The 26730-nt window shown below is 40.5% G+C and overlaps 1 protein-coding gene across 2 annotated transcripts; it reads left to right on the forward strand.

Annotated features, from left to right (window-relative positions):
- Window positions 1-1778: 1778 nt before the first annotated feature.
- PARVG (parvin gamma) lies at window positions 1779-24708 on the forward strand. Of its 2 annotated transcripts, XM_042890245.1 has the most exons (13): window positions 1779-1919; window positions 6326-6427; window positions 6916-6980; window positions 9646-9748; window positions 10637-10777; window positions 11177-11292; window positions 12522-12577; window positions 13393-13415; window positions 14867-14928; window positions 15034-15102; window positions 16044-16145; window positions 19960-20032; window positions 22014-24708. In XM_042890245.1, the coding sequence occupies exons 2-13, from the start codon at window positions 6349-6351 to the stop codon at window positions 22091-22093; spliced, it is 969 nt and encodes a 322-aa protein (XP_042746179.1). In that variant the 5' UTR covers window positions 1779-1919; window positions 6326-6348; the 3' UTR covers window positions 22094-24708. The 2 variants fall into 2 exon arrangements, with proteins under 2 accessions (XP_042746179.1, XP_042746181.1); XM_042890247.1 differs by lacking the exon at window positions 22014-24708 and having other exon boundaries at window positions 15003-15102.
- Window positions 24709-26730: the final 2022 nt, after the last annotated feature.

Consider the following 26730-nt stretch of genomic DNA (forward strand, 5'->3'; position numbering starts at 1 on the left):
CCTAGATACATGTGACCCATGTAGACGTAGCAAAGCAGTGGTCTCAGTGTGCTGGCCTTGGTGATGTGATTTTACAGTTAGATACAAACGTGTCTGACTCATTCATCAGCAGCATTTTTGTTACTGCCCTGCTTGATCATGTTGTTCATCTTCTCCCTTCCACGAGAGATAACTGAATTATGCTGTCTGATACTTTTAAAAGTCTTAGGGCCGAGTTCTTCCACAGCTGAGTAGGAGGGAAGCCAGGCATGATGGAACTGGAATTCTGTATGTCTCTGCAGAGCACCTGGGAAGCCAGGAGCCCAACAAAGTGTGGAATGACCCTGGAAATCCATATATTTGCTCCAGTGTGAAGGGGACAAAGAGCATCTCTTCTATAAAGCAAAGCCAGGGAAAGCAGGAAAATATATGATCAGAACTTGTTACGGGTGGGAGTACCACCAATTCCATGAATTGTTCTTCAGTGGCTATTTTTATAAGAAGTCTAGGTGCGTGTGGTTGTGTGCGTGACACATGCTTTGGGAATGGATGGAAACACTCATGGGGCAAGATGCAACTCTGGCACTGAATTTACTAGTGCAGTTCCGCAGAAGACTGGATGCTTCATGCACTGCTGATATTTTGGAAGAAAAATATGCCCATCCACTGTTCGAGACTGTTCTTTGCCCTGTCTTGCACTGCATTGTGTCTGAGACTTTTAAGAAAGAAACATGAGTTGCTAGATGAAGCACGGAAAGGCCTAATAACTACAGATAAATTCCCCAAATTTTAGTTGTTCCTACTCGCTCTGCCTGCTGATAAGAAACTGGATTTCAGAAGTGCAGCATTTCCAGCTGTCCTTTTTGTGGACTTTACTCCCTACATTTCTAGGCTGTGGCTTGCACTCCTGTGTAGGTTAGAATGTACTCTTGGTCTTTTCTGAATTGATACAATGTGCTTTTTTTCTGCTTAGAGAGTATGCTAAGTTTGTACTTCGACCCCTAGATGAAAGTTTTGGAGTTAATTTCTCAGTTACTAAGAATTCATAGCACCTGGAAGTCTGTTTTCATCTCACTTTCCTTTACCCTATTTAGCTCATGCTGAACTATTAGTTCTCATCTATAGTGTGGAGCTAAACACAGAAGTCAGTCCCTTAATAGTGTTAAAACAGACTGGCTTAATTAGTGTGGCTGTCTCCTGTCTTGTTCTGGGATTTCATGGAGGACTGCAGAGCTGTTGCTTTTTTATTCTGGAAGACTTAACAACTGTAAGCGATACCTGAAGGCGATGTCCAGGGGAAGTGATGGCTGTGGAAAGCTTTCTCTCTTTAATCTGTGGTAAAAAAAGGGGAGGCAGAGTATCAGATCTGCCTAGCAGAGGTAACTCTTGTATCAGATGAGCATCTGGGGCACTGGTGTGACTAATTAGCTGTCCAAGGACAAATGAGCTTATTTCCTTCTGCCTTTCTACTTCTGCCAGGTAGGAAGAAAAGTGCTGATCTGCCTTACAAAATGCTCTAAGGGCCATGAGTAAGAGGTGTAATGTAGCATGATGATTTTATCTGTCACTGGATCTTTTATTAAAGGCAAAGAAAACATGCAGCGATGTGTACTAGCAAACGATGTGGTGCTATGAAACAATGACAGTATCTTGCTTAATACCTTCTGGCATTTCAGGAGTTGTGAGGATACATGTTTCCTGCATTTGTATTTCTGTTTATTGCAGTCTCCAGCAGGAACTGAGCACGCAGACAATGAAGTTCCGCTTATGACTCTGGTTTCATTTTCAAGTGCTGTCAGTGCTGTGTGGTGCAGCTTCCACCACGCAGTGTGCGCGCTTCGTGCTGCCCTGTGCAGGGGCTGCAATGGAACCAAGCCCCTGAGCAATTGCATCGCGCTGCTGTGAGAAAAGCTTCTAGAGAAATACTGAAGAATTGAACAGTAAGTTTGGGACTCTTTCAGGGGGAATTTTGGTGGGTTTTTTTTTTCAGCTATAGGGCTTCACGCTTCTTAATGCTTTCGCATGGATTGTTCTTGCTGAGACAGTGTCTCTTCTGATGCTGGTGACTCTTGAAAAGTCTGATACTGAACAAGGAAGTAAAAATAAGTTTTAAACTGAGTGCACAGTGCGTGTTCTCTCTCTATTTATTCTGCCTTTTTGAAGGCAGAAGTGTTATCGCTAGCATTCAGAATTGGGTTTTGTTCCCTGTTTGTGTGATCTGTTTAGAAAACTGTTCCTAGGAAATGTGCTCGTGCTGATGCAGAGCAGGGCTTTTGTCTTGTTCAAACAGGAAGTTCAGCAGTTGAAACAATTTGGTAACGTCGGTGAGTGCCTGTGTATATCCTACAGTCAGTTCAGATATCCTCTCACCAGTGCTTTATATCATACATCAGGGATATCTGGGAGTCAGACTGTGAGAAGACCTGACGTGAGATGAGCTGATGTGGTCACTAAGAGAATGAGTTGGTTTATCTGTCATTGTTGCAGCATTATGCAGTTCTCAGCCTACCAAAAATTCACCACGGCAGGTGGTGCAAGAGGAATACAGCAGCTGTTGCTTTTAAAGTGAACAAGGCTGTGACATCTCAGTAAAAGAGAACGAAGGACGACATAAAGCCATTTCATTTGAATAGTCAATAATTAAAGCTCAATTTTATTAAAAAATTCCACTGTGAAATGCCACTACAATCAATATTCAAACAGTTGTCTCCTGGAATGATCTCTCCTCCTAATAGTGATAAATAATTCATGCAGGAGGCCAGAGAAAAATAGCATGTCAGTTAGAGCTCTGGATAGTGAATTTGAGCGCTAGACTGCAGAGGTTATCGGAAGCCTGGAAGCTTGCAGGTGAGCAAATCTTCCATCCTTTCCGATTTCTCATTAAGCAATTAAACCCAAGGAGGAGTCCAAATCCCATTTTGTTCTGTTTCATGCTGTTTCTACAGCAGGTTACCTTTTGAAAGGCCGCTACCAAGGATCAAGCCTTGCAGCAATGAAACTTGTCACAAGAGGCTACTCAAGAGCACTAATTATTAGTAACAAGTAATGAGTCTATTAAATGCTAAGGAGCTGCAGTTCCTAGCCTCTGAAATGGCAGTTGGAAATCAGTATAGGTGAATGCAAAGTGAAACACATAGTGGGAAAACACAATACTGTTTCTACAGATAAGTGATGGGCTCAGAGCAGGGTGTTGGTATTTAGGAATAAGATCTTGGAGTTTTAATAGACAGTTCTGTTAAAGTGCCAGCTCAATCAGCTCAGCAGTGATCAGTAAAACAAATGATGTTAGGAATTAGGAGGAAAGGCATGCAGAACAATGCAGAGGGCACCGCCCTAAACCTGTGCAGTTCTGCTTCCTAGCAATTGAAAAGGGATGTGGTAGCATTGGAGAAGGCTCTGAAAATGGGGGCTCAGATGATCGAAGTTACAGAATGGCATCTCTGCAAAGGATGTAGGGTGTGCTTCTTTGTGGAAAGAGATGACTGTTGAGGGTGTACTGTAGCAGCATAGTAACATAAAGATGTGAAGAAAATGAAGTAATGGCTCTCCACTTAGGTGTAGTGGGGCGCTTCAGAGGATGTAGCCTAGGGTCAGAGCAAGCAGAAGGGAAGTGTTTCCTTATACCAGTTGGCACTATGCTCTTCAGCTCCTCACTGTTGAATGGTGAGAGAGGCATGCATTCATGGGCAGGCTGGGAAGTTCATGAGAACTAAGTATTTTGACAGCATCAAATTATTAGGACTCCAGTTTTGGTTTAGAAAGGCTGAGCAGCAGGGTGTTGAAGCTTGTGAGCGTGTTTTAGGGAAGTAACTTGTTAATGCTTGCTCTATTTTCTTTTTCCCTAAGCATCTGACTTTGGGTGCTGTAAAGGACCAGCAGCATTCAAATGATCTCTGGTATCAGGTGACAGGACATTTTGTCTCACGCAGCATGGCCATTTTACCATTCTGGCCAAGTACAACACACAAGACCTAGTCCTTGGAGTACATTACCTTTCGTTAGTGTAAATTCTTAATTTCAGACCCTTTCCTATAGGCTTCCAAATGTTAAAGGTAGCTTTCTGATGCCTGGGTTCCTTGGCCAAACAGATACCAAGGATGTGGCAGGCAATATGCCTTATTTTAATGTGTAAATATTCAAAGGAAGTGTAAGGGATGTGCAAGTTGGATATTGCAGTGAAGTTGAGTTGGTAAGTTGTGGTTTACATTGATTATTACATAGGGCTTTAGAGTAGAACTTTCCAAGACAAAACAAGTGCCAGAAATCTAATTTAAGTTGGACTTAGGTTTCTCTGTATTAATTACCTCTTTCCTCCTAGTTTCCTCCTCTAGACAGTCTCATCTCAGATAGTTCAGTTGCTCCCCAGGCACTAAGTGACTCAATTTCTCCTAAGTATCTTAATTTATTATCCACCTTTCAGGTGACAACATTCAGTTTTGCAGCCATAATGACAGTCATCGCTTTGTGACTCTTCTTCCTTGATTGTCTGTTGGGTTTGTATCCAATTTGTTTGCAAGACTGATATGCAAAAGTATTTAATTGCCACTTCCTAGCAATAATTGTGGCTTGGCAAGATCTGTGTTAAAATACACATTCATAGTGGACTTTGACTGGAGTCTTTAATGAACACTGAGAGAGTCTGCAAAGGAGGATTATACATTTTTGAGTGAAAAACTACCAGAGAAATGCCACTTTGGAAACTGTCTCTGGACAGTTGTGCAATGGCATTTGCAGCAGCTCTCTTGCTCCAGGAGCAAGGAGGGCTATGAAGATTGTGAAGGGTCTGGAGGACAAGGTGTCTGAGGAGCAGCCGAGGTCCCTTGGTGCGCTCAGCGCAGAGCAGAGGAGCTGAGGGCAGGCCTGATGGCTGCTGCAGCTCCTCACAGGGAGCGGAGGGGCAGCGCTGAGCTCTGCTGTGTGACAGCGACAGGGCCCGAGGGAACGGCATGGAGCTGTCAGGGGAAGGCAGCTGGGGGTCAGGGACAGGGGCTGCAGTACAGGGTGGTAGGGCCACGGAACAAGCTGCCCAGGGCAGTGGGCATGGCACCAAGTGCCGGACTTCAAGGAGAGTTTGGGCAAAGCTTTCAGATATAGGGCTTGGATTTTGGGTGGTCCTTTGTGGAGCCAGGAGCTGGACTCTGTGATCCTTGTCAGACCCTTCCAACTAGGGATATTCCACGATTCTGTGATCTGCTGAAGTTAACTGATCTTTGGTTTAAAGAAGAGCTATCCTTTTTGTACAAACTTTTAAAAGAGACTGCTCAGGTTCTAGTACTATTCCTTGCTTTATTCTGCCACGTTAAAGCATCCTAGTTTTCTTAGTCTTGTGGACTTGGCCGATCAACCTTTACATAAACACAGACTGCAAAAGCAAGCACTTGGAACTTTTCCTACCACTTAAGCATCCTGTAGAGCCTAGTTCTGTCTTTCGTGTTTTGTAGGCAACATGGAACAGATTTACGTATGCGTGGTTAAAAAATCAGACTTGTCTTTGCTTGTACTGTGGTTTAATTCAAGAACACTAGGGGACATCTTTGCCAGACCCTTCTTCATAGGTCGTGGCTGGTATCAGGGTGCACTTGGTAGGACAAATGAGTGTTATACAGCCTCCCCACCCTACTCCCACAGCTCCATTCTTTGGCTCCTGCTGTCCTCTGTGCAGCTCCTAGCCATTTTAGAAAAGCCTGCCTCTAGTATTGTTTGTTGACAGGGTATTTTCATCTCTGTGTTGTGTATTGCTGTTCTGCTTTCATTCAAAGATGGCTAGGCTGCGTAGGGAAGTCATTCTCCAGTCTGTGTTTAAGGTACAAATTGTTGAGAAGCTGTGCAACTTAATTTAACACCAAGTTGAGGTTGTATACCCAGAAGGAAGCTGCTTTTTTTTACACAACTGTACCAGATGGTCTAGTAAAGGAAACTGCTTGTATCTGTAAGCTCATGTCTAATTTAACTACTGCATTCTTGATTTAATAGTTCTTAAGTATTGATCATTTTTATATGTATTGGTATCTAGAAGCCAAAAGCTTTTTTTTAATGTAAATTGAAAAATGATTTTACTAATTGATTCAGATGAAACAATTGGTTGGAATTAAGGCAAGTTTTTGTGCTTAAGGGCTTCCTTCCTTACATTCTGATTATTAACAGAAAAAAATGAAGCTTCTTTTTAACTTTACATTTTTTTATTATGCATTTAAATATTATTTTCAGATTGTTTTTAGAAGTAATTCACAGGTCATTAAATAATAACTAAAAAAAAGCCCTTCCATTTGTTTTCTTCCTAACTGTTATTTTCTTCTATTCATGCCTTCTTTACTCATGTTTCCTTTTACTCTGTATCTTTTATCAGGTAACCAGGACTGAAAAAATACAATGGACGCAGACTTCTTAAATGCGTTTACACAGCCTGCTGCTCTTAATAAATTCCTCGTTGAGAATGTCATCACTCCAGGTACGTACTTCATAAACCAAGACAGAAAAAGGTCCAAGGAGTGACCTGAAGAGACAAGCAGAAAAATTGTAGTACGAATGAATCGTGTATTTTTCAACAGTAGTCTCCTGGCTTCATCGGCAGCAAGTAAATGCTGTGATGTGCATGTAGTTTGGCCTCTGACTCTCTTGAAGCAGATAATGAAGAAGCAACACAAGTCCTAGCTGATTCTTTAACTGAAATTGAAATTTCATACATAAAAGTCTGCCTAACTTTTGTTTGTTTCCAGGATTGTCCCTCTAGATTTATTGATTTGAATTACGTTGGAATATAACTTCTGACAGCAATCTTTAATGTTTTGATAAGTCATTTTCTTCCTTATGGGGAATCAATTGAAATAAAAAATGGCAATTTCTACATATGTCAGTTAGTGGTACTGCAGATTTTATGGAAAACTTGCACGAGTCGTATCTGATAATTGTAATTGATCTTGTTTCTTTCCTTCATAGGAGAGAAGAGGAAACTCATAAAACCCACCTCAAGCAACAATCCCAAACTGGAGGAATTAAAACTGGTACAATTTCTTTTACTATAGTGTTTAACTCTTACCTGAGATTGCTGTACCCTGCCACATGGCTGCTCAGTCATGTAAATTACTCAGCTCCTTGGCCCCAGATCCTCACTCTGTAAGGGCATGGGCATGTTCTGATGCTGGCATTTGGGCTTTGTCAAGTACAGTTCTAAGCTTTATGTGCTGACACCCCACAGAGTGGTCTCTGTTGTGCGTAAAGTGGAGAGCGGGTTTAAAATCTGGGATTCTTCTTACATGATTTCTCACATAACTCGGGACATGTGTATGAAGTAGCCGGGTGCTACTTGGCTGTAGCAATAGTGTAATGGCAATAAGAATCCATCCAGGACAGCCAGCTGTGATTGAAAGGAAATCCATGTCAACACTTGTTATGACTAACAGGAGACGTTCAAGTACACTGAAGTTGGTTCTCCTGATCCTATGATAACAGGCTGTGGAATTACTGTGGTGATGGTCAGCAGTTTTCTCTTGTCCTCTGCCTTACGTCTGCAGCTCACTGAAGGCTGCAGGCTTGGTGCAAGCTAAGGTGCAGCCTGATGGGTTAATAAATAACAGAATAAGGAGGAGTGAGGATGTGCAAGTCACCAGTGAAATTGAAGAGAAAAGCCCTCAAGCTGTTGTGCAGTTCATTGTCTGCTAGAGGTGGCTGTGACAGATGAATCCTATTTCACGGGGAAGTGCTTTATTTCCAAGTAATTTTGAAAATTCCCCCTGTGCTTTCAATCACTGTGTTTTTCTAGTGGCATAGCCCAGGGGAAGGCTAGCATACTGAAATTTCCTGCAAGAAAAGTGGTGTGTCTCTTTTGAGACTGGCACTTCTTGCATTATGGAGATACTAAAAGTGTTAGAAATATTACAATAACAAGCTTAGGCTTTGTGCTGTTGTGTGTGTTATATGGCATTCATAAATTCTTAAATATGTGTGCTTCTTTATTATGTTTTCTTAAACCTTCATGCACATTTGATAAAAAATATTTAATTTCTATGTCAGGCTTTCACAATGTTTTTATATGAAAGAGGAAATCTTGAAAGGTGATGCTGCGAAATGCAATTATGTTGTCTACAGAGACATTGCATTTGTTCTTTCCAGACTGCCAAAAATGAAGAGATTCCTTATTATATGGAGATTTCTGTGAGCTTCAGTGCTTGATTCTTTTCCTCTCAGAAACTCCTGAAAGAATGTTTGTCGCTGTCTGTCTTCTCTGTGGAAGATGGTGAGGTGGAAATGCAGATGCAAAGGGGGGCATCCTCCATGTGCCATCACTGCTACTGCTTGCCCTCTTGATCTAAAGTGTTTGTGGCTCTTTCGGAGAAGAGCTTGGGATGCAGAGGGGGAGCTGTGGAGATCCTTATTTAACTTGGAAAAAGACAGTCTTGCATTACGTTTTTGTTCTGAAGCTGGGAGCTAAGAAGTGTGAAATGGCTTGCTGTAGTGACTGTAAATATTGAAGAATGTGTAAAAGAGAAGATGGTTGCTTTAGAAGCCAGTAGCAAACATCTTTAGGTATTCCTTTTCTCTTTTCTCAATTTATTCATTTTTACACACTGCTCTGCAGCTGAATGGGACCCCAGTAACAGGACTTGAAAGAGTAGTCTGAGCTGCAGGCTGTGGTCGTGGTTGTGAACAGCTGAGATACCCAACGAGGAGGCTCATAAATCTATACTTAGCAGTACTTTCTGCTTTTTGGTCTTGCCTGTACCATGACATTTGGTGTACATGTCTAGCCCTTGCCCACCTAGACATCACCAGGTCTTAGGCTGCAGGAGCAGAGCTTTCTGCTCTAGAAAACACCAGTTACTTTGTTGTTGAGGTAGTGTGCTTCCACATGCTTTGTCAGCTCCTCAGTTCAGGAAAGTGCCCAAGTTGGGCATTTTTTTCTCATGCATTTTCAAGCATCCCAGAGGTCATTATTTGTATTTTTATAAACTGTTTCTTATATTTTTGTTACTGCTGGCTAACTTACAGGGACCTGCTATGAATTATCTCTTATATTTACATCAAATGAGAAGGAGATCACCCATACAACATACTCCAAGCACTCACTTGCAGCAGTAAAAATAGCAATATGAGCAATACATGTCCTTTTTCAGGAGATTCTTATTGATAACCAGCTGGGACTGCTGCTTTTTAGTTCTGCTTCAGCAGGTCATCTTGCCTTTGTATTAGCATATGTGACTAAATAAGGAATGGGGAAATGCTGAGGAGCTCCTCTGGTGTTGTGCATGCAGGATACGACCCACAGAATGAGAGAAAGCTTTCACAAACTTTTGTCTGTGTGAATTCTCTGATGTCTAATAAAGGTAGGGTCTACTGTACTGCCTTCTCCCTAATGGAAGTGGCAATAGGATCTGCCTTCTTCCCTGTGAAGCTAATTCTACAAAATTCATGAGAATATAACTTGGGAGGTACTTGTCTCACTTAAAACTTTGCCCAGACGTGGCTAATGAGCCTTGTATTATTAGGAAGAACCAATTGACACTTAACTTCCAGTTTCTTTAAAAAATAACCAAGAAGGAAAAAGGAAGTAGAGGTTGAAAGCAAAATGAAACATGAAATGAGACTAAAGAAAGAGGTAAAGCATGGCATAGCACTGAGGACTTGTCCAGACAAAAATATAATTGTCAGCTGTTTCGTTTCCCTCCACAGCTGCTGATTGACTGGATTAACACGACTCTGAAAGAGGAGCACATAGTAGTGAAAAGTTTGGAAGAAGATCTGTATGATGGGCTGGTACTTCATCATCTCTTGGGTAAGCTGCTTCTGAGTTAAGCTCGCAAATAAATAACAGAAAACCTTTACAAAGGTAGGACAAACATACTCTTGAACAGAAAGTGCTGTGGGTAAGTTGTGATAAAGGCAACTCTGAATGGATGCCTGGTGATCCACTGTTGTTTTATACAAATATTGTTTGTCTTCTCAGAAAGTCTTTAGCATCAGCCAAGAGCACAAAGGCAAATTATGATGCTACCAGAAATATCCAATGGAATCAGCACAATGATTTGTATATTTTCCAGCTTTTTCGTTTTTAAGTTTCAGGTCTAATACTCTGAATTGATGAATATCAATTTATTAAAGATGTGATCTCTTGGAACAGCCTCTTGGTCCATTTGTTTCTTCATTTTCCCTGTCCCTGCTTTGTTTTTCTCTTTTTGGGCACTCCTTTGAAATCCTGTCTCCTTTTCCTCAAAGTTGAAGACAGCAGAGTGAATAGGATTAGCTTATTTTCATAAATTGTTTGTCTGAGCAATGAGCTGGGATTTCTTCTTTATGTGTGAGTTGGTATGGCCTTTGTGCAGTACCTACAGGAAGGATTAATGTGTTGAATTCTTGTATGTTCCCCTAGGAAAAGGAGTGATGTGGAGTGCTGGGGATGGAGATGCTGCTGTAAGGAATGGGCTGAGACCTTCAGAGTTTTACTGTGTTTACTTGAGGCTATCAGAGAGAGTGGGAGTTTGATAAGGCATATGCTGTGGGCGGGCTGTGGGTCTGAGGTGTGGAAGCTGCTAAATGGTACTGGGCATTGAAAACAAGACTTTGTGTGTTTTGCTGAGATTTTATATTGATTTTTTTTTTTTTTTCCCCTCTCTGTGATGGTGTTAAATGCATCCATCTTCTTTATGTGGGCTCTCTGTCAAAGAAAATCTAGGATCTCTCAAGCTGGATGTTGACAAGATAGCATTAACAGAAAAAAAACAGCGTCAGAAACTCTCTGTGATTCTGGAAGCTGTGGCTAAGTGTTTGCAACTGGAAGAAAGTCAGCTGAAATGGAGTGTGGAAGGTAGGTGCAGCTGTGAAACAGGACAAAATCAACCATCCCGAGGCTTCTTCTGCTGTAAGACTGCTGTGAAGCAGTGGAGTGCCAGAACAGTAATTAAATGACCTGTTTGCAATTATTAGTTGAACCACAGGTGAGACAAGAATATCTAGTCCCTGACTAAGTGCAGCTGTGTCCTCCAGGTATGTAGTTTAACAGCCTTTAGCATCCATGTGAATGTCTCACAAAAAGGACTTTCAAGACGTGTTATTGCTGAATTGTGATGTGATATAAACCTCAACTTGATGTCCCATCTGTGTTACTGTGACTTTGGGATGCTCTGTCCAGGAAGAACTTAGATATTACAGTGAGGTTTAATTGTTCTGCACAATAAACTTTGTATTCTTTCTTTACATGGTACAGCGATTTTAGCAAAGGATTTACTGAGCACACTGCATCTTCTGGTCGCAATAGCAAAGCACTTCCAACCCAGTCTGGCTTTTCCTCCAAATGTTCATGTGGAAACAATCACTTTTGAGGTATTTATGGCTTTAATATTTGTCACCGAGTATCCTAAAAACGTTTCACAAGACTTAGTTTTATTTATAATTAAGGAGAAATGTGTGTGCAACAGTAAATGGGAGACTTATTTTCTGTGAACTGTATCTTTCAATTTAATGACTAGACCATAATTTTTGAGCTTAGTTCAGGTGCTGTAACTTTAAAAGGATAGAAACACCATGTTACTTTTCTCTTTGATCGAAAAAAGGAATGGTCCAATCTGAAAGCAGCTATTGGTATCAGTAAAAAGCAAAAGAAATTCTGTTCCTGCTCTCTCTAAATGTTTTAAAGTAGAAGCCTGTGCTTATTGAACATGACATTAGTTTCTTTCTGTAGGGGGAGTCTGTCCATTGGAGTCACATTTTGATATTTTTCTCTATGAGCTGAGATTTGCATGCTTTCTTTCTCCACTGTGTTTCTTGAAGTCAGCTATGGAACTTCAGGAGAATATTCAGAAGCCCACGGTTTGAGATACAGTTGCAAAAATCAGCACCACTACATCACAGTTTCAACAGTACAGTTGCCATTCTGTTGTGTTTTGAGCCCTGCACTCTGTTTGGCATTACCTAGAGTTTTCACTCTTTGAAGGGTGGTAACTGGAACTGGGACCATATGTACACTTACAGTACATTTTTCATGTCTGGAGGATTCAAAGTGTCAGGGAGGGACAGCCTCTTTAGGGGCCGTGTCCCAGCCTAGCACTCAGGAACAAGTAGACTCTTTGATTTCTTAGAGTTACTCTAATTACTTGTCCCTTTGCAGTGCTCAGATGCTCCTGTCATGTGAATCCTTCCCACCATTGAAAAGTCAGACTCTTTATAAAGCAGTCCTCCCACTAGTGCCCTGTGTGGCTGCAAGTACCTCAGTGCACAGAAATCAGGAGGGATTATCTATAAAACCACCGCATCAGAAATGAACATTAGCCCTGAGAAAGAGGGGGCCGTGGTAATGGAGATGGTGGGTTTTGGTGGTGAGCTGTTTCTTCACAAGAGAAATTAATGCTCCTGAAGGGAACAGGTCATTCTTGGTTGAAGAGAGCAGAAAGGAGCAGCAACCTCTCAAAGTGCCTGTACTAATTGTGCTGGGCTTCTTGATCAATGCTCTCTGGTAGTCACTTAAGGCAGCAGACAGTTCATGAAAGTGTCACTAATGCTTTCAGATTTTTTTTGCATAACAAAACCAAAAATACATATTTTCTGTTTAACAGAACACCTCCAAAGGATTAAAGACAGCAAATGGGGTGGAATATATCACAGGAAGCAAGTAAGAGGGGATATATTTGGTTTGTACACTGTCAATCAGAAAAGAAATATTGTGGGTGTTTTTCCCCTTAGAAACAAAAACTATCTGATATTATGATGATGACAAAAATCATAAAAGCAGGCATGCATATGCATGTTCTACTTTTTATTTAAATTTCTCTAAAATAATGTATACAAGTATTTATGAGGTTGTTATTGCCATGGAATATTGTAATAAAAATAGTAATAAACATCCAGTACTCTAAATTCACTGTAAAATAAACAGGAAATTTTATAAAGCCACAGTGGTTTATATCTACTATTCATTTATTTCTATTGTGTCCATAAATTAAGAAAATGGAGGCAGGTTTTTGCTTATTCTGGTTTGATGAAGTAAGGTTTGGACTTACTGAGTTTGTGAGGTGTTGTGGTTATTAAAGATCTGGCAGGATATCATTTTTACACCAAGAAAATATGGCCATCATTCCAAGAACCAGAAACAGACTTTCCTACTGTCATCTTTTATATGCGAGAACACCTTCAAATTCTGATTTCAAGAGCAGCTTATTGCAAGAGGTTATTATGGGTTGTGTTTATAAAATAAATGTTCATTGGTCTGTGGGCCAGTTAAATTTTCATGTTTCCAAGTATCTACACGGATATACAGTGTGCTTAAAAGTGTCTCTTGAAAAGTTACTCTGACATAAAGTTAATGGCACTTTGTACTGTATCTCCTGCTTTACAAGGTGCCTGATGGCCCAGATAAGCTTTGCTTATGAATAAGATTAGTTCTGCTGAATGCTTTTTCTAATTCTTTCTTTTTTATTGCACCTCTAGAGAGAATTCAGAAGAGCAGTCAAGTAAGTACTGGCTTTGCCAAGTCCAGCACTTCTCCATTAAGTATTATTATGCCCCAAAGTGGGATCGATTTTTACCGTGTGATAAAATCATTATGTTTCCACTAGAATTAGTGGAGACTCATTGATTTCTCCTAGCATTTTTCTGCAAATGTCTTCTCTTAAAGTCTGTATATTCAGCACAATATGGCTTGGAAGCTGGATAGTCCCTTTGCCTGTGGGCTGCAGGTGGGAGGTGAGACAGGGAATGATGCAGTGAACTGATGACCCAGCAGAGAAGCCCTGGCTGGGGACAAAATATGCCTTGAACTAAAAGAAATAATTAGTCTGTGCTGATCTCATTCTCTCTGTTGGAACTGCTTATGAACACAGTGCCATGAGAATTGTGTTTCTTCTTGCCTCAGTAGTTGCAATGTCATTTCCTTTCTGCAGTTTTCTGAAATTTCAGGATTCTGAAATCTGGTGCTTAGTTATGGATAGCAGCTCACTAAAGCAAGCAGCCTCCTTGGAGATTTTACCTTTAGGGCCTTTCAGGGCTATGAAACACTTGAGGTGAAAATTGTCCATGTGTGCAGAGCCTACAGAATGTCTTGGCACTGCCCAAGCTTTGGCTAGAGGCTTTTGGCTAGCACACCATGAGCTGCTCCTTGCTACTAAGGAGCATTCTTCATCCCTGGTGAATGAGTGCAACTGTTTTAATTCTCTGCTGAGCCCTTTGTATTAGCATTTCATACTTTGCAGAGGTGCAAACTGTATCATTTAATATGTGTTTATCACTTATTCCCCTGACTGGCCTCTAGCGTGGGCTGAAATAGTGAAAAATACTGTAATTGAGTATTTCTTCCAAAGGATTGATTCTACTGGAAAAAGAAATCTGAAATTCACTCTTCAGAATGCTGTCTCCATCTATTTTTAACACGGCTTGCTTAGCAAAGGCTGAAAGGAGTCTCATAGCACAGCTCCAGAAGAGGGCTCTCTCGTTTCTGAGACTGCTGCAGGTTGCAGACTGGCTCTGAGATGTGATGGGATCCATTCACCTGCTTCCCAGCAGGGAGGGAGGGCAAACCAGCTAAGCTCCTTCACTGCAGAGGCTTCCTTGCTGCTGACTTTCTGGAGGAACCTTTCTTAAGCAGAGTTGCGTTTGCCTACCTGCACCCTAGAAATGTATTCCTCATTTGGTTTTGCTGCCAGAACTGGTGCAGTATAAATCTTGAGAACATCTGCAGGTAACAATTACAGAGCTGAATGAATTGAATTTGGTATAATCGGGCTAAAGAGAAGCCTCTACCTCCGTCCTGTGTTAAATCCAAAAGCAGGATTTTTTCCATTCTCCCTAAAGCATTTTTCCTCCCTGGTTTATAAGGTGTGATTGCCTTTCTCCTTCTCAAGCCATCTTAAACCTGTGATCTGACAGTTTATTCCAAACAATATCAATTAATGTTGTTTTGATACAGCGGATGATGCCTTTGATGAATTATTTAGCCGTGCTCCTGAAAGACTGGATGATGTAAAAAAGGTAATTTATTTATTTATTCCTTAACACAATCAAAATATATTAGGTGAAACATAATTCATGACCACTGAAAAAAGTGCTCTTTTATTCCTCTCCTGTTTTCCATAGGTGTTTTTGCAGTTCGTCAACCAGCATGTTGGAAAATTGGGATTAAATGTGAAAGACATGGAATCTCAGGTAGCCTGCACTGAACTGAACCTTATCATTTCCTGTCATTTATTTGAGTGTTTCACCATTAGGATCCCTCTTTTTTGTTGTATCAGTTTTAAACTTGTCAACATAACGATTGTATTTAGCTTTGGGTTAAGATATCAGGCTTCGGTCTCTGAAATTTGAGAAACTTCTAAGAATTGGAAAAATACAGCATTGTACTGAATACTGTACGTTCCTTGTAATGCTACAGGGAGTCATTTTCAGAGTTGACTGAACTCCCATCTTTCTGAAGTAAGGCTGATTTCTGAGAATTACACTGATAGGTTGGTTGCTGGTGTTTAGTGATCTTTAATGCGGGGTTTGCTGCAGGGTAGGAAGGCTTGATTTTCTTTAAATGGCAGAACTCCATCCTTTGAACATCGAGCTTCCTTAGAGTCTGTCAAATTGCAGAAGTACTTGCTGGGCAGCCCAGGATCAACTCCCACGCACAGGAAAGAGAGGCTCCATCACACCTCCACTGTTCTTGGGGATGGAGCAAGGGATGGGGAGAGGTCTCAGGGGTGTCCCTGATCCTTTTTTCTTTGCTTCCCTGGACACATACACTATAGCAGCAGGAGAAATCAGCCTGTGAGAGGGGAAGTTCTGGGAAGCTTTTGTTGTAAATCTCAGGCACTGCGCACAAGTGTATTCATGTGTTTGTCACTTGTGGCTATCCGAAGTCTCGTCACATCTGGAACTGTTTGTTTTAATAGCAGTCCTTTCACGAGGTTGTATTTTTTTTAATATGAGCTTAGGAGCCTTATGTAAGTATGCACGAAGCGTGCTGTCTGAGAGGTCGAGGAGGATGAGTCACTGGGCTGTCTGGTTGCCAGAGTACCATTGCAACTCTCTTATCACTGGTATTTATCTTTGGAATTTACTAAAAGCCCGCATAATAAATAATATTCAAATCATTCCTCTTCCAGTTTGCAGATGGAGTTATTTTACTTCTGTTAATTGGACAACTAGAAGGTTATTTTCTGAATTTAAGGGATTTCTTTCTGACTCCAGCTAGCACCACAGAGATGGTAAGTTGTTATTTAATCGCTTAGAACCCGAAGCTTCAAACATCTTGTGTATTTATTGCTTCCATATGTCAGAAGAGCTCCGTGTCTTGCTGTAACTGCTGCTGCAGTATAAAACCATATACACGCACAGTATTTGCTGATGATGCTTTGGGACAGTACAAACGCAGGTACTAGGTGCTATTCAAATACTTTGGGACATATCTTCTTCAAAAATGTATTGTCTTATGTGATGTGAGCTATTGTTAATTGCATTTATTTATGCAGATGCATTCTTCTGAAGCCTTCCAGTTAAAATCAGAGTCTCTCTGCAGCAAGGAATTGGTGTGCTATCCTCCTACTAGTCTGTCCTACAAATGACATTGTTAAACGGATGACATATCTTGCATAACAGAATTGGATTCATATAGCTTTCCTTATGTCATCCTAAAAATATACCGTAATTGAGACATGACCAGAACATTTTGAAAGCCCCTTCTGTACTTTAGAAGCTCTTGAGAATATACCTCCTTTCTTCCTGGCTCCATTCTCAACCTCTACCAGGCAGGTTTTATCAGAACTTCCAAAGAAAATAGTAGTATCAGCCAGAAGGTAGTGCATGCTGGGTTGCTGGTGTGAATGCCCCAGCCACACATCCAGGATTCTGAAATGTTTTGAGGCATCTGAGATCTTTTCAAATTGTTTCTGATGTTGCTAAGGTCATAGGTGCTTCTGATGTGGCTCAGTTGCTGACGCTGGTGGGTCATGCACACTTCCAGGAAGCTGACCATGAAAACTGTTATTTATGTTGATGATTTTGTATACACGCATGCCTTTGCACCATAAAATCAAAAAAAGCTTTTTTCATTTGGGTCAACGAATGGCTCAGAAAATCACAGAATTATAGAATGGCCTAGGCTGAAAAGCACCACAATGATCATCTAGTTGAAACCCTGGATGTTTTTCCTGGGTTGTATTCGTTTAGGTCTCTGAAGATGAAATGTTTCATATCCTTTGTGCTCTAGAGATATCTGAGAAGGGAATCTCTCCTCTGATGTGATTTGCATTCAGGGTTTCCCACACGAATGTCGATTCCCAGTCTCACTGCAGCTCATCTCCCCAGGCACTATTTATCTGTGATGAAAATTCTCAGAGATCCCTTCTTCAATAACAAATACTTCTGTGGAGATCATCAAAGCATTTAAAAGTACAGCTGTCTGAGATGTAGGTTCAGATTTTTTCAAAATTGGTTGACTGTTAAAGGCATTAGGAAAATTCAGATTTTATATCTAAGATGATGGGAAACAGATTTTGAAAAGTTAAACAAAATCAAAGCTTAAAATCTTTCCCTTTCTCCTCCTCTACTCAGTTTTTGAAATTGCGTGCTCTGGTCCACTGAATTAGGAACAAACTTTCAACGTTTTCTTCCTTCAGGAGAAGTCAATGAATATTTTTTCATTTAAGATTTTGTAGATAATGTTTTCCTTTTTGTATTAGCCCTGTTCCGACTTGCACGGATCTCAAGAAATGAGATGCCTTTACTACATTTTAGGTACAAACCGAGCTTAGAATACCTAGTTCTTACCCTGCTTCCAATGGTCACTAGCACCAGATGAGGTTATAATGGGACTATACACTGGTTCAATTCAATACTATACATTCCAGCAATTTCATTTTAGCAAAATTATTTTCAAGAGCTGTATTTTCTGTTGAATACTTTGCCAAAGTGCTATTTACTGTTATTCTTGTCTGATGTTTATTACAAGAAAGAAAGCAAGATGACAGTACAACTAAAAATATTGAACTACCATGGTTCAGCTGTCATTTGAACATAAAATGTCTTTCAATCCCCATGTGCTGTCTTACTCCCTGCCATTTTAGACGTTAATTGGTACAGTAAAGTATGAAAATATAACCTTTGCTGATATTTAAAACATGTCATTCATGTAATAAAAGTGTGACAACCACACGCACCACTGAGATCAGTGCAGTGTACAAACTTGCTCTCAAGCTGGAAGCTTGTAGTTCCAAACTGATAAGTGCGCCTCGTGAGTCACAAGGAGGGGAAGCTGGAATGGAAGCTGTGATACCAAGAAGGAAAATAGAAACAAAAACTAAAGGAGATAGGGAGAATGGGAGTTCATGTTGCAGGGGCAGGAGAGCTGAACAAAGTGGGGATGACATCCTGGAGGTGACTGGCCTGCAGGTGCAGCAAGTCTGTGCTCCAAGTGGGTTACTTTTGTTCTGGGTGTCTCTTATAAACAGCAAGGCTTGTAAGCAGCTGTAAATCAGGTCTGGTTCTGGGTGCTCATGTCTATAGGAAATCATATATCATAAGACAAGGGATAGAATTATGAAATCATCAGGCTGGAATGAAGGGTGAACTTTGTGTGGCCAGGTGATAAGGCCTGGGAAGTCTCCTGTGCTTATCACAACTGTGCAGACTTGGTATTTTTTGTCAAACCAGTCCCAGAGCTGAAATATCCCAAGCATTTTGATTGCTGTCAAATTGTAAATCCTAGAGAATTTGCCATCTCTTTTGAGTGTGGAAGTGCAGCTGGAAGGAACAACTTACTTTTCTAGGTTGCTTTTCTTAGGTAATTATCAGTATTTCTGTCTGAAGATTTACTTTGAAATCTGCAAGTTTCTTTTCCTTGCAAATCTCATGTGCTTTAGGGAGGAAAATGAGATCCTTTCACCTGTGCTGATTCAATAAGAAAACATTTGATTTATTTATTCTGATCAGAAAAATTGTGTAGATTGGCATGAGCTTAAGCTCCCCTGTCTGCTGAGCATAAGAGGAAGAAAACAAGCTCAAATTTTGTCAATCTTGGTTACTTGTAAATCACAGAACCGTGTAAAACATAAATCTATCGCTTCATTTCAGAGCACACGGTTTTTGCTTGGCTTATGCATGTGGAACCCCAGTGCTTTTTGTCAGAAGATAATAGGGAACAGCATGGCAGCATTTAATGTTGTACCTCCTGAAGGATAAATTGCTCAGTAGCCTAAGGAACATACAAAGAAAATTTGAAGTTCTTATAGGCCTTGTTACATCATTAGAGGGAGAGAGTCTGCTAATTACCATGCAAGTAAATAGCTGCCCTTAAGCTGTGAGGAGCTAGTAAATTGAATGTTATATTATGTTGAAATATCATTCATCATTACTGCACATGCCTGTGGTGCAACTTTCATGCGAGAAAGAGAGAAAAACAAGTGAGGAAAAACTGGGAAAAGAAGCCCAGCCTTTATTCATAGAGGTATGCTTAATTTCTCAGGAGTAACATTAAGGGATATCATCACTACTATTACATGCATATACATCTTTATAAGTTAAAGCATTAAACCTCACAAATATAGCTGATCAGAAGATTTCCAATCTTGGTAATACTAAATGAAATACAGACAACTTTTGCATACTTTTTTGCTCCAAATATGGTAAGCATATGGGCATTGTTTAAAAAAAAAAAAAAAGTAGAAATAAATTCAGTGCATTTGTTAGATCCAGTTGCGAATCTACTCTGCTTTCCCTGTGGAAACATCCATTAACAGAAGACTTTCTCATGCAAGGTCTATTTTTAAATAAATGGATTGTTATTCCCACCCCATGGGTGGGATGCATATTGCTGGAGATGGGTTGCGCATCTGGTTTTATATGATAAATGGTAGAAATTCTGAAGAGCACTCCATCAAAAGTAAAGAGATGAATATTAGTGTGTATTTATGAATCGCTATCTTATTCCAGCTACTAGAGAAATACTTCTAAAACCATGCTGGTTGTTATGCTGTTAGATGGACAGTATTTTCAGTTACATTAATCTCTTTCTCTTGTCAACAGCTTCACAATGTTAACCTTGCATTGGACTTGCTAACGGATGGAGGTCTTCTCAATTTTTCTGTGAACTCTGAAGGTAAGTCATGGGACACAGAATTGTCTGGAGTAGCACTACTAACATCCTGGCTAGCAAAACAGGGTAATTGAAGAAAGTAGCTTCTGCAGTGTGACACCCATGCATTTCATTATATGAATGACCCATAGTTCCTTGTTCAGAATGAATAATAATAAAGCTGAACATTGTTTTGATTTTTTTTGAATTTATTTCTGTGCTAAAGATGTTACACTATTACAGATATATCAATTACACTGAATTTAAACTGTTTAATAAGTCAGTGATTGTCACTGATTTAGAAGAGTGGCAGTTCTTATTGAAAGTACAGCAGCTGAGCTGGAGGGAAAGCCATCTTCCTATTTCATAAGAAGCTTAGGTGATACAAAACCAAACTTGTTTTATATGAGAAGGCACCCTTCAGAAAATGTACTGAGAATCAGAAAGAATAATTTTTTTATCCAAATCCAGAGTGGCTGGTGGATCAATCGCCTGAATATGACATTTATAGGTCTTGGTTGTTGCTCTGCCTACTTCAGACCTCCGAGCTGAGTCTTGATCTCCATCATTCAAGTGAATGCTTATATTGCTGAGTCAGTGCTTTGTGTCTGATTTTACTGGGATGTATGTTCCTGTTCCTCTCTCACCTTGCCAAAAAAAATTCCCTTGACTGAGTCCAACTTTCTAACTAAAAAATTGCCCGACAGAACATTTTTGACCAGCTGCTCATCCATGTGCAATGGGGATGTGGGATGCAGCTGCATTAATGAGTTCTCAAATAGCACAAGAGAGGGCTGTGTCTGCTCAGGCTGACTTCTTGCAGAGGACAAGGCGTGCAACCTCAGCCTGTCATTGCTCCCGCAAGCTCAAAATCTTGTTGCTGAGTAAGAAAATCAAGTGTTTGTTAAAAATAAAAAGAATTACCTCTTCCATTGTTAGTTATTCATCAACAAGTCTATGTCTGTATTTAGTATGGAACCTAGTGCATCAAGGAGAGGGAATGACAGAATATAGGACTTCCTCTGTTTTCATTTTTGTTTTCTTTTTCCTCTAACACTTCAGTGATTCTGGAAGTTTGCGTGATGAGCATGTATGAACTGTGGGCCTTTTGCCATATGGCATAGAGCTATGAGTTTAGAAAGCTATTTATATTAAATATGAAACAAGTAACTGGCATGAGCTCAGATCTCCATGCTGGGATCAACTTTTTATATGAAAAGAGTTAAAGCCTTGCTTTTTTCTTTCCTCTGACTATTCTCTACTGCCTCTAATACATATTTAATCATTAAAAAAAAACATTGGTGCTAACGTCCACAGATCCTTAGCTTCATGGGGAAAATCATCAGTTAGTAATTGATTTTAATATGATTTAGGAGTACTACAGATGTACACTTACTGTTTGAGGATCTCATCTATTGGTGTTTCATTGTTTCTTCTGATGATTTACAACAGTATCAGAAGAACAGCAAACCTTCTCTATTAGCTACAATCTTCCGTTGCAATTATTAAACATGACAGAAGGTTGCATAACAAGAAAGTGGAAGCTGAGAACTAAAATCAAAAAAGGAAACAACCAACAGCAGGAAAACATGATAGAAACATGACAAAAAAATAGTATCAGGCAATTCCCAGTATGATTCGTACCATAGAAAAATCAAAAACAATGAAAGGTGTATGAGAAATGAAAGGTGCAAAGTCCTATTAAATTATCTTCTTTGTTCTATCAGAGAACAAGAGATAAGAATATTTCTTGCTATACATTATTTATCCTGTCTTTCAGCAAGATAGTGCAGCAAAGGTTCTTTTTTCTTATGTTCATTTAACGAATAAATATTTTTCTGAATTTGTGGTTCCTGTTTTGCTTCTTGTAGTTAAACTATGTAAGTTTACATTATAATTGGAGAAAGTTGGAAGATTGGCTTTGGCAGTGGTGGAATCCTCTAGTCCTCCAATTAGAATTGCTAACACTTCCCATCTGGTTGTGTTCCTTCTTGTGTATCCACAGATATTGTGAAAGGAGATCTGAAGACTACAATGAGGGTTCTGTATTGCTTGTATTCCAAATACAAGGCTAAAGAAACATGAAGAACAAGGCCAAGAGCTTAGATTGCCTCTTTTTCTTCTTTTTCCACCTCTCTCCTTTTCTTCTTTTTTTGTGCTAGCATGTCATGGTCTGGTTTTTGGATTCCCAGCTCTGCCACTGTGTATGTGCATACACTTGTGTGTGACACTTGCTGTATTAACACTGCATATGCGAGTATGTATAGATGGCCTGAATAACTGGAAGTATGTGCATATCCAGGGCCAGTGAATTGTGTAATTCTTTGACTGGAGCAACAGTTTGTTCCAACTGAGATCTATGATGCTGCAAGGAAGTGTAATGTGTGCTTGTTTGAGACTCCAGATTCTTTGCTCCTGGAGATGAACGTGGAAGCTGTTATTGCAACCTCCCCACTTTTTTGCTTCTTATTTACTCTGAAGAGGGAGAAGGCCCACCATAGCATCTCTGGGAAGGTTAAAGATACTATAGAAGTTCAGTTTACACAAGTGGTCACCTGTTGTCAGATGGAGCATTTGTACCGGACACCAGAAGAATAAGTAGTCAAAATGAAGTTGGCATTTACCATAGAATTTGATGAAAGTTTCATCACTTGCCTTCTCTGGAAAAGGGACCAAGGATTACATGCTGCCATGAGACTGCAGTAACCAAAGGGATCTCCTGCATAGCTGTGGAAGAATGCCATGGTTTCCTTGACAAGTTAATGCCAAACTGGACAGCTCCAGCCTGTTGCAACCCTAATGTAATGTGTTACTGGTGGGAATGCTGATTGCCACACTGGGCACTTTACAGAAGAGATTGATGTGACTGCATTTCCCTCCAGACAGAGGTGGTAGATGCTGGTCAATTCTACAGCTGGTAGAAGTAGAGGCCATCATGGATGTGTGGAACAAAACTCTCAGTTTCTGCCACTTCCAACAGCATACTCATGCTGGGAGCTTTCAAACTCCCCTGGGACCCTCTTAGCAGTGTTTGTCTGACAACAGTCCCCACGCATTCCATCAGGACCCTCTGCCTGCAGCCTGCTAACATGTCGTGTGAACTGTAACCCTTCTCTTTCTCTGGTGTTTTAAATCAGAACTCTTTCAAAACCTCTGTCTGCTCCCCTAACCTTAACGTTATGTCATGTTTGTATTGCATAAAGCTCGAGATGTAATTAAAAGAAAGTTTTGATATTATTTTGGCTTCTCTCTAAGCTGATTTAATTTCGTGCAGTCGGTGACTCTGATACTTGATCTCCGATCCAATCCTCCAACTGTGTAGTAGTGGGAAACTGAAGCGAGCTGAGTGTGAGTGGTGACATTTAAAGATGAGAATTTGTTGTGTCTCATTCCTGATCACCCAGCCAAAGAAAGATCCTTAGATAGCAATAATGAGAAGTCTTTAAGTCCTTCCTTTGAAAGTGGTAATAATGCACAGCGGCTAAAGGAAAGCATTCTACGATGTAATCCCTTTTGTGCTAATAATAATCTCATTATGTCTTTACGGAGGAAAAATCCAGTGTGTGTTGCCAATGAACTACAAGATCAAGTTGCTTCCCTAGCAAAAGTTGTATTTGCTATTTCTAAAGATTTAAGTGAGAAATACTTGTTTTCTCATGTGCAGTTCTCTTATGTCTCTTGCTTTATTCCTTAATGGGACTCAAGCAATTGGCTTAAAGTTTTGTTCTTGCTTTGCAGACCCCTTCTGCAGAGGCTGTAACTTTGCAATTGTGCAGTAAGTCTTTGCTGGGCAAATAAAATGGGGATGTTGTTGATGGAGGGCAGGAGCAAGAGGCAGGAGTGCCTCTGGCCAGGGCAGATGCAGCGCTACCTCCTCCACCAAGGAGCTTAACCTGAATTTCCTCCCCACTGCTGGTGACCACAAGTTGTTTCCAGTGTATGGCGTTTATACAGCCTCTGGGCTGTGTTGTGGGATGAATTGCTGCTGCCCAGCTAGGTGGATGTCAGGGCTCGAGGAAATGCAGATTTTTCTTGGCATGCTTAGAGATTTATGGTTTACTCCTCTGGTATAAGTAAGTCTGGTGCTTGTGTTTCTGCAGATTCCTACTGGGGGAAGTTTGGTTCTTGGTATTTAATAGAATGGGACGTATGCTCTTCCCAACATCAGTTTGTCTAAACCCTGTTATAAACAAGTCATTCCTTTGAAAATATTCCAGGGAAAAAATGACAACTAATATGCCTGAATCAAAAATACTGCAAGATTGAATATGAACATTTTAATCTTCTTTTTTTTTTTTTTTTTTTTTTAATGCAGCAAGCCAATTTATAACACACTTGACGTCTCTGAATGCTTTGATAAAAAGCCTGTGTTTGATTACTAAAATACACTGCAGAATATTACTAATCCATCATGCAGGCACCCGTTTCATAGTCCAGTTCAGAATACTCAAGAATACGCTATTTACATTTGAGGTATAGTCACAGACTTTGCATAGTTTAAATTGTAAAAACAGATTTATGGAGATTATTCCAAAAGTATGATGCTGGAGAAAATGGGAATATGTAATATTGTTCTCCGATGTTATTTTTGCCTTACATCAAAATATCTTGTTTTTCTTTTCTGTTAGAAGTATAAGTTAATGAAAAATAAAGCTGCTTACTGTTTAATCTGGCAAATAAACTGTGATCATTTGAATGAACTAAGTTGTCTGTACAAACCATTTCATTGCTGTAATCAAGTTTACCATATTTGTGTTTAAATCCTAGACAGTAAGACACACTGAAATCCAAGACAGATGACACACTGGAACAGGTTGCCCAAGGAGGCTGTGGATGCCCCATCCCTGGAGACATTCGAGGCCAGGATGGATGTGGCTCTGGGCAGCCTGGTCTGGTGGTTGGCAACCCTGAACATAACAGGGGGGTTAAATTAGATGATCATTGACGTCCTTTTCAACCTAGGCCACTCTATGAGTCTATGAAGCCATTTTTGATGGAAAAGCACAGTAGACTATTAAGGTATTGCGTTTTTTATTTATAGTGCCTGTGGCTAGTTGTGTGGTGATAGCTAAGTTACTGCCTGAGCCAGTGATTGAGCACCTGGTGAAGGGACATAGCCAGCCGTGGGAGCACAGGTGAAATTTCTGGTTCCACCCTTCCCTAAGCCTCATTTAAGGGCTGGCTGCCAAAGAGAGGGATCTCTATCTGGATATCCCTTCTATTGAAGTGTTTGGTGAGTCCTGATCCTTAGGACAGGTAAGTGACTCCTTTCTTTAACTGGCTTGTGACCATCACTCTTTTTTGGGTGATTTAGAACTGATGATGTGCTCCTGCCTTTCCCTGTGCTAGGTAAGCAAGTTTACCTGCAGTGACTTCAGCTTTCTGATAGGGTTTACTGGCTGTGTCAAACTGTTTTTGGGGAAGTAAATACGGTCTGTTTCTTTTCTAAATAGCCAATGTTTTGTCTGGGTATTTCTGAGCTGGAGGAGGGTCCTGCAGGAGCTCCTGGTGCTGTCCTCATCTCAAAGGCATGTGACTTGCAGCCGTGTAACAAGGCTGAGAACTGAAAGAGGCCTGAAGTGCTTTGACTCCTGCTTGATTTCATTTTTCTGTTGTCCTGTCTTTCTGATGTACTCTGCTTAGAGTATAGGTCACCTATAAAGCAGACATGAAGTGGTGAAGGTCTGTGGAAAGAAGAGTGGGTACAAGGGCAGAGTTACCGTGATGACACAAGGGAAGTAGCAGATGCACAACAGTTTGAGGCATGAGATCAGACTGTAGACCTGAGAGCAAGCTGGAGCTCTGTCCCTGGGGTCTGGACCTCTCCTCCTGCAGGGCTATGTGGCTGTTTCTTCGTGCCCTTGGGTGGGTAGAACTCTCTGATGGGCACCTTCCTGGTGGGCCTCATTGGGAAGTGAGCAGTTACACTTCAGAGAGAAAACACTGACAGACCCTAAATGCTGCTGGTGGAAAGGAGCAGCATCTATATGTTCTTGAGGGGTGCCTATTCTTCATGTCTGTTTTCTCCTGCTGCTGTTTTCCCTCCTCTTATTTTCTTACTGTGATTTATATTGTGCTGCATCTTCCAGGGGGACATCCCCACAGTCAATTTCAAAAGGCTCTTCAGCAATTAAGCTTTCAAACCATGAAAGCAGCTAATTCAAATTATTTTTCTCTGTGAGCTCAAAGTGTGTGTGCATGTGTGTGAAGAGATCGTGCTGCTCTTTCAGCTCCTAAAATCTCCCCAAAGAATAAAAGCCATTGTCAGTTTTCACATGCTTGGGTTTTTTTGTTTTTTTTTTTCTTAGTCAATTAATGTTGTGAGAAAGGGATGAAAGTGTTACTTTGCAGGTTACAGCAAACAAGACAGTATACAGCAGGCCATCCACTTTCTGTGGAGATGGATGGGATTTCTGTGCTACTCTAATTCTGCTGGGATTGTGACAAGGTTAGCAGGACACAAAGCGTAAGATATGGAGAGGCATGTTTTGAGACTAGTGAAAACCAGCGATACTGTAGGCTAGAACAGCCTTTCCCCTCATCTTCTCTGCCAGTCAGTTGTACTTTCTGGATTTTTAAAATAAAAACCCTACATCTCTATTTTTTCAGCATTTCTAATCAAATAAAACAGTGCATCAGGGCACCTCTTGCCCATCTTCCCCACAGTGCTTCCAGATTTATAAGCATTTTCCCTCTGTGCTGTGATAAGAGAAGATGCCTAA

This window comes from Lagopus leucura, unplaced genomic scaffold (assembly GCF_019238085.1).
Source record: "Lagopus leucura isolate 7727_CA_CO unplaced genomic scaffold, USGS_WTPT01 Super-Scaffold_100159, whole genome shotgun sequence".
NCBI lineage: Eukaryota > Metazoa > Chordata > Aves > Galliformes > Phasianidae > Lagopus > Lagopus leucura.

Coding starts and splice junctions, on each gene's coding strand:
- PARVG (XM_042890245.1), top strand. CDS start 6,349: ATGGACGCAGACTTCTTAAATGCGTTTACACAGCCTGCTGCTCTTAAT. Junction 14,929..15,033: donor GACTGGATGATGTAAAAAAG/GTAATTTATTTA, acceptor TGTTTTCCATAG/GTGTTTTTGCAGTTCGTCAA. Junction 16,146..19,959: donor CAGCTAGCACCACAGAGATG/GTAAGTTGTTAT, acceptor TCTTGTCAACAG/CTTCACAATGTTAACCTTGC.